The 8,294-nt window shown below is 41.5% G+C and overlaps 1 protein-coding gene across 1 annotated transcript; it reads right to left on the reverse strand.

Moving 5' to 3' along the window:
* Window positions 1–1,103: 1,103 nt before the first annotated feature.
* Window positions 1,104–7,715, reverse strand: LOC131236667 (fructokinase-2). Its single transcript, XM_058233987.1, has 5 exons — window positions 7,422–7,715; window positions 3,421–3,831; window positions 1,903–2,037; window positions 1,663–1,779; window positions 1,104–1,254 (listed from the first exon to the last, which is right to left on the reverse strand). Exons 1-5 carry the CDS (start codon window positions 7,638–7,640, stop codon window positions 1,123–1,125), a joined length of 1,014 nt encoding a protein of 337 aa, XP_058089970.1. The 5' UTR covers window positions 7,641–7,715; the 3' UTR covers window positions 1,104–1,122.
* Between the last annotated feature and the right edge of the window lie 579 nt (window positions 7,716–8,294).

The following is an 8,294-nucleotide window of genomic DNA, read 5'->3' on the forward strand; positions in this document are numbered from 1 at the left end:
ACTTTTCAATCTGATCAATGCCGTACAGCAGGGGTGGTTTGGACCAAATCCAATAACCAATATGAATAGTCATTTTGATACAGCTTGTTTTGGATAACATCTCTTAGGAACTGTTTTGATCAGATGACCATAACCATCCCATCAGGGCTTGGACAACCTACAGCTACAAGATGCGAAGCCAGTGTTCGGAGGGTTTACTTCCTCTGATGAATATTAGTTTTTCATGGTGGTTCAAAAAGTGGGGTGAACCTTTTTTTTTTTTTTTTTAACTCTTGCTCGGGTGGTAGACCCTCAAGAGTTTCAACACCCGGTCAATAGGTGGTGAAATTCCACCGAAGTGTGAGTGTGTGGGGGTGTTTGTGTGCGTGTGTATATATATAAAAAAAAGTGGGGTGAACCTGATGGACAGTCCAGATTGATTATTGGGTGGTCCACGTGTAAAATGGCATGAGCAAACCAAGTATCCATGGACCCGTGTTGCAGTCACTTGCAGTTGGGCGTCTATCTAATGTCCAGGCACATGGAGAGATCATACACTCCGGTGCTTTGAAACCTGCTGACAATGGACGGTCTTAAAATCGCTTTTCATGGGGCCATCATGAAAAATACACTAATGAAAACTCCAAATAAGATGTGGTCTAGATGAGTTGGACAGCTGATCACCGGTTATCTGTGGCTTGGTAAACGAATCATTGTACAATGAGTGGCCAAATGGTGGAAGTATCCTCCTGATGGTGCCAATGTAAATTCAAGATTGGGCCCACTGATAGTCTCCAAAAATACAGGGATTTGATGATCTAATCCATTGTTTGCCATTTTCTTTTGCTTAAGACATTGCACTTTTCAATAACTGGATGAGATGGTTAAGATTGCCATAGAAAATGCAAGAGCGATTTTGAACAAATAGCTTCCGGTTAAACCATTACAGTGCTTGAGAGAGAGAGAGAGAGAGAGAGAGAGAGAGAGAGAATCTGTTATGAACATTTTTCATAACTTTGTTGATGAAAGTAGGTAGAATTAGTTTATTGGGGCACTATTTCCCAAATAAAAGCACAAACTCACAACTAATGTAAGATAAGAGAGAACCAAGCCCAACAGAGGAAAGGACAACTGCTTCGATTTTCATATAGATTTTGTGATGAGTTCTTGCACCATTGATGTGTTTGGAAGGGCTGGAATTGCTCCCTTCTGTGTTGTACAGATCGCGCCACAAGCATTTGCCAGTTTCAAAGCTTCCCTTAGCTTAACTTCATCCTGTATATATATATATATATATATTAAGAAGGGCAAAAACACAAAAATACCACATTGTAAATGAATAGACCGTGCAGGCATTGCACACTTAAGATTGTGATATACTGGGTCCAATCATTGGTTGGTGGGCCGTCACATAGTATCTCCCAAACTAGATGATCCTAGCCATCAATGAAAATTGACAATTACAGTTAGCGTCTACTTCATTTAATGGGGACTCATTGGAAGCTAGGTCATCTGATGGTGGAGAATTCAGGGTTCTCCCATATGAAATTTGGGCCAAACTGATGAATAATTTGGATTGGGATCACCAGAAGGTGTGCCAACATGAACAGTTTGTTAGACTAAACAATAAAAATCCATACAGAACTGTAAAACAACATGTAATTCAAGAGAGGGAAAAAAAACCTTATAAAGAGAACCATCTTTAGCCAGAGAAACAAGAAGAGAGCCAACAAAAGCATCACCAGCTCCTGTCGTGTCCACCGTCTTGACGGAAAATCCTTCAACTTTTCCTTTAAAGTCCTAGAACCATATAACACCACCCAAGAAAAAAGGAATTTATAATCAAGATATAAACTAGAGATTCTCGTGAAAAATTGATAAAAGTCTACCAACGATATAATAATGAATGAGATGAAACAAAACCTTTGTAAAGTATCTGCACCCCTTCTTGCCATCAGTGACTACAAACAATTTCAATCCATCAAACCACAATGACAGAACAACCTCTTCCTTTTCGGGATCTCCGTTTGTTAGGAAAGCGATTTCATCGCTACTAGCCTGTGGTAAGATTAAATAGTATTAGTTTTTAATAAACACCCTTTAAAAGTAGTCCAAATCTTATATCATTGGCACATTTGGATGCCCTATCAAATTGAATTGCAACCAATGATTAATCCAATAATGTAGAAATAACCAAATTGGAGTTTAGTTACTTAGCATACGCAGCATAGTTTAAAAACTTAAAAAATTTAATGATGTCTAGTTGGGTTGGGTTGACTCGAAGGCATCGATAAGTCATTACTCTACTCAACTCGATATTAATGAATTAATTGTTAGAAAAAAGTGTTGGATATATCGAAAATTAAAAAGAAATAAAATAAATCTCAATAATTTCGTTTCGCTAGGCCGAATCACGTAAAATGATATGATGTCCTTAAAGCATGATTTGCCCCTTTTATCAATTGCTGATGGGTTACAGACGAATTGCTTCCAGGATAAAACAAGCCTATTTGGATCCGGCGTGTAGTAATCACGATAGGTCCACTTAGGAACAATTCAACACAGTAGATCTGTTCTGGCAAAATCAAACAGTGCAGAATATTCTATAAAGGAGATCTGAAGAATCTAATGGAATGGGAGATATTGGGGTTGAGTTGATGATTTTTGGACCGGAATGGTCCAATTTATATCGGCACCTCGGAGTGAATCATTGCTAGGTGGTCATCAATGGTTCAGAATGTTTGAAAAATGTTTCTGACTGTTGATCATTAATTCTAGCCATTTCTGGTCGTTGGATCGGAAGATCTGATCGTTGGATCATTATGGCCCGTTTGTTTTTGAACCGTTGTGGCTTTTAAGACAGCTAGCCGTTTTTAGATTTATTATCCGACTGTTCTCAGTCGCCTATAAAGCCCTGACTCATTTTAAACCCACGAGAGAGTGACTACTCTGCGACACGATGTGCACGTGTGAAGTACGCCAACTAGCGCCACTATAGTCACGCTGCCCACGCCCTCGCCCATACCAGAGCCTGAGCATCTCCATCTCCAAAACATCCAAGTAAGAATATTACACACACATTCACATATATACTCCAAAATCATTTTTAAATTTCTGATGTGGGACTAAAAGCATACACCGCACTTTTTCATTTGAAATTTTCGAAAAATGTTTTGGTAGCAAATTCCCTAAAATTTAAAAATTTGAATTATTTTTTCAAAAAACCATAAATTTCAACATTAATTAATATTATTTATGAATATTAATCCGAGTGACTAGATTCGAGTCGTGTTGAGTCGAGTTGAGCTGACCGAGTTGGTGAGACTTGATAAGTAATGCTAAGTTGAAGCCGAGTCGTAGGCTTACAACCGAGTTTCATAATGATTAAACTCAAGTTATGAGTCGAATTAAACTAGAAACAAGAAAATAAAATCAATTAACCTTGATAAAGTCAGCTTCTGTCCAAATGCTCTTAATTCCTTCGCGAGCGGCATCAGCTGATGGCCACAGCGGCAATCTAACATTGGGATCGTATGAGAGAAGCAGGCCAGCTTCTTTCGCGGCCCGCATTGCAGCCAAGTGGGCCGACCGGCACGGCTCAGTGATTAAGCTTATCGATCCATAGTGAAAGATCTTTGCCTGTTGGATGAGATCCAAATTCAGCTCTGATTCCTTCAGCAGCATGTCAGCACTTGGATTTCGATAAAACATGAATTCACGCTCTCCGTTGCTCTTCAACGTCACGAATGCAAGTGCAGTCCTAGCGTCAGGGTCAAAGCATACGCCATCACCGTTCACTCCATTTTTCTTCAAGATGTCCACTAACATATGCCCAAATTCATCATCTCCAAACTGAAATACAAGGAAAGAATATTGGAGGGTGGACAACATTTTAAACATATAACGGTTTTAATTTTTATTTTCTGCAAATATGTCACTTCAGTGGAAAATCCTAGCCTTGAAAAAAGTGGAGCATATCATGAAGATCACATGAATCAATATTGGAACAGTAAAGTCATTAGGTGGGCCACATACAATGCACTGTATTATGGGTAAAAATGGACGGACTAAAGAGAAGAGGTTAGCTCGGAAATCTTTGCAGGACACGAGGTCGGTTGCGCCGGTCATGACTAAGGATCTTGTTAATGACTAAGGAAGATCTCATCCGTTGAAGAGAGGTTGGTCACGTACTACGAATGAAGGTAGGTTGGCCGTTTACCTGATGATAAAGGGGAGGCTCAAAGTTCATTCGAGTATCCAAGTCGGTCAAGACTACGTCGGACTCTTGAGCTTGACCCCTTACAACATATTTCATTTAAATTTTACTACGGAGATGAGCTCAGCTTTACTACCCTAACACAAGGTACGAGGGCAAGTTGGTAGGTCAACAATCTCTACAGCATATAGAAAAGGGTCAGGGCTTGCTAGATAGTTTAGGTCGATATACTAAGTCCCTAGTCAAGTCAGCCTCGGCCTCTTACTATACAGTAGTAGCCGGAGCCTCCTTTGTCTTCTTCCCATGCAATTATTCGATAGTCTAAAAAGGATGGCCAGATTTTTACATCAGGACACTACATCGTACCATTCACTATACATTCATTTCAAGAGGGTATATTGCCTGATGAATAGGCCATTCGCAATCCAGACCACCTTTTGCACTGCTCGGATGTTATATGAACAACTGACAAGTCAGCAGAGAAACACATGTGGCACTGATGTATACTGTCCAGACCATCCAAATTGTGGTACCATTCTAGATGAATGGTATCTCTAAAATCTAAGGGTTGAAGCAATCCTAACCATCCAAGTAAAATCTATCACATGAATGTGTGACTGCTCCAGATCCGAAGGAAAAAAAACAGGAGAAAAAGACCAAAAAAAGAAAAAGAAAAAAGAACGGTTGTATTGGACCCGATTCATATACACCACCTGTTTTATGCAGTTTTGTAAAACGTCCAACTGCTACTGTGAGGAGGGACATCCATTCCGTCCATCAGGTGATCCACTTAGTACCCGGTGACAAAAATAAGCTCGTTCCACAACCCAGGTGGGCCACACCAAAGGGAACAATGGAGAGGGGATGCGGTTTGGCTGGTGACCCCAACACCAGCCAGCTAGCTAGTGTCAAAGTTCTGTGGGCTCCACCATGATGTAGGTTTTTATTCATGCCGTCCATCCATTTTACCAGCTCATTTTAGGATATGATCCTAAAATAGAAGTATATCCAAAGCTCAAGTGGACCACACCACAGAAAACAGTGGGGAAAACAATGTGTGATATCATGAACATGTTGGATGGCAAATAAACATCATGATCTATCCTCAGGAAGGTTTCAACGGTGGAAGTCATTGTCCCCACTTCTTTCCGTGGTGTGGTTCACTTGAGATTTTTCTCTGCTTAATTTTTGGTACCACCTCAAAATGAGATGAAAAAACGGATGTACAGCATGGATATACAGCACATTCATCAAGGTGGGCCCCACGGTCAGGGTAACACCAACTAATGTGTTACCCAAGCAACAACTAATCCGGTCCGCTGATTTTTGAATACTCGCTAACTCTTAATCATCGATTTGGTACCACCAATTGGATGGTTAGGATTGATGGACCAGTGCGACTTGATCTACGGTCAGGGTCCAAGCGGCGGTGAAACACAACGGGAGTCATGACAACGGTCCTGCCACCCGCATAAGATGTGTCATGCTAATTCCAAGCTCACATCCACATGCAAGCACGTGGCAATAGGGATACATGTGTGAAATATAATCAGTGCGACGCCTTGTCCCAGGAAGTTCCTGCGCTCAGAAGCTTAGGTGGGGTCCACCGTGATGTTTATATGTCATCCAAACCGTGGGGTGCACTTCGAACCGGTAGAAGCGTGGAACCGGATCGAATCGTTGGATCGGTCCGGTTTGGTTCGGTTCTAGACACCATCAGTTCTGGTTTCGGTTCCAAAATTTTGAGAACGGTTGGATATGGATCTCCGGTTTAGGGCGTGTAGAATCTAACCGAACCGTTGATCCAAACCGTAGATCCGAATCATCGATCCGAACCTTAACTTTAAAATCAAAAAAAAAAAAAAAACCCCCTGAATATCTAATCTCTCTAGCCCGACTGTTGCCGCCCCTGCCCTCTCTCTCTCGCCCTCTCTGTGGCCGTGCGGCGCCCTCTCTCTCTCTCTCTCACCATCTCTGGCGCCGCACCTCTCTCTCTCTTACCGTCTCTGCGGCCGTGCGGTGCCCTCTCTCTCTCTCTCTCTCTCTCTCTCTCTTCTCAAATGGAGTTCTGGGGTAAGCAATCTCTCCTTCCATTTAAGTTCTTTCTCCTTTCATTTCGGATCATTTGATTTCTAGGTTTTGTTTTTGGTCCCTCTGTTCCTTATTCATATGTTAGTGTTTTCCTTCATCTTCCGATTTTCAATTGCTAGGGTTTCTTTGACTACAATTCTTTCAGACGCTATTTGTTGGAGTTTGATAGGAATATATGTTCATGCAACTACTCTGTTTTTAAAGAATCTCATTTTTGGCATGCAATGATGTTGTTGTTTAGGATTCTGGGGTAAGCAATCTCTCTTCTCTTTATTCTCAGATGGAGTTCTCAGAGTAGCCCAGAACCGTGAAACCGATTCAGAACCGAACCGTTTTTCACAGTCCGGCTCCGGTTCGGTTCTAGGGTGCTAACGGTCCGGTTATGGTTCCAAAAATTGTAAAACCGTTAGGAACGGTTCGGTTCCGATTTCACCCCAGAACCGGACCAAACCGACCCGTGTGCACCCCTACTTCGTAAGGTCATTCCTATGAACTAAAAACACAACAAGATTAGCTTGATCTCCACCAATGTTTCAATTTCACTGTTTCCTGTCGTGGGGCCCACTTGCGTTTTGGATCTGCCTAATTTTCGGGCTAATGTTCTAAAATGATCTGCAAAAACGGATGGACAGAGCAGATCCTAAAAACATCACGGTGGGCCCCACCTAGCTTCTGAGCGCAGAAACGTCCTGCGACAGGGTGTGGCCGGCAATCTGCATCACTAGCCGTCGATTTATTCCGCAAGTTGTGGCGCGCCTGTGTATGAGAAGCTCAAATCCCGGGTGCACATTCCCACACGTGTTTTTATGTGTGGGTGGCCGGCAGCTCGCGTGTGGAATTTAGCAAGCCTTTATTGAAACTTAATCAAAGCCAGAGACGATCTGAACCGTCAGATCCTTTTGCACATGACCCGCAAATCAATCACGATCCTCCCAAAAGCACAGTAGCTAAAAGCGATGGCTTACATCTTTTGCTGCTGCTACGAAAAACACCCAAGTGATGTGGGGTCCTCCATGCTATATATGTAAATCCGCTCCATCCATCAGGTGGGAATCCATATTTCAACCATACATACAAAAGATCAGACAGATAAAAGACTAACATAGGTCACACCAACGAGACTAACATGGCCCACCTTTCCAATAAATGCGGAGCTGCCACCGAGCTTTGCGATGGCGACAGCTACATTGGCAGGGGCCCCACCAGGAGCTTTGATGAATCCCAACGACTCCGCTAGAGAAAGCCCAGCAACATCTGGAACGAAATCTATCAGCATTTCACCGAAAGATACAACCAATGGGTTTTTCATCTCACATGCACTGATTCCATCCACATTCTTCTCTGAAATCGTCATCCTTTGTATAAACAGAGAGAGATATCAGAGACTGTTGAGAGAGAGAAGAAAGGAAAAAGAGTTCAAATAGGAAGAAGAGTGTAAGTGGATAATTAATAAGAAGTTATATAAAAGGATAGGGAATCTTTTACACCTCCTATCTCTTGATAAATGCATGTTGACACGTATACTTCCAACTATTTTTATTTTGAAACCGTAAGATTTTGAATTTGTTTTCCTCTTCCTCTTTTGGCGAATGACTGATGCCTTATAGTCATCGGTTACTTATTTTATTTTATTTTATTTATTAAAGTTAAAGTGAGGTAGAAGGATTGAAGCCTCGAGCTGGCCCCCACATGCATGCTTACATGGGCTACACGCCCCAACTTTTGAACCGTGCATTTTGTAGGCCCACGCCTTGCAGAAGAACGAATACATAAAGATGATCAGTTCATTGATGGACAGAATCCAAAATGTAAGATGTGGCTGATAGTGCTGGTAATTAGACATTACTTATAAAGGCATACTTGGATTAAAATTAATTCAAATTTTTTTTAAAAATATTCTATGCATTTTGGAATCGTCCAAAAGTATTTGTACTCCTAGTTGAGGTGTATCATGGCTCAAAATTTACACTTATTTGATTATTAGATGGTTAATAATGAGAATATACCT

The sequence above is a fragment of the Magnolia sinica genome, chromosome 2, assembly GCF_029962835.1.
Source record: "Magnolia sinica isolate HGM2019 chromosome 2, MsV1, whole genome shotgun sequence".
NCBI classification, from domain to species: Eukaryota; Viridiplantae; Streptophyta; class Magnoliopsida; order Magnoliales; family Magnoliaceae; genus Magnolia; species Magnolia sinica.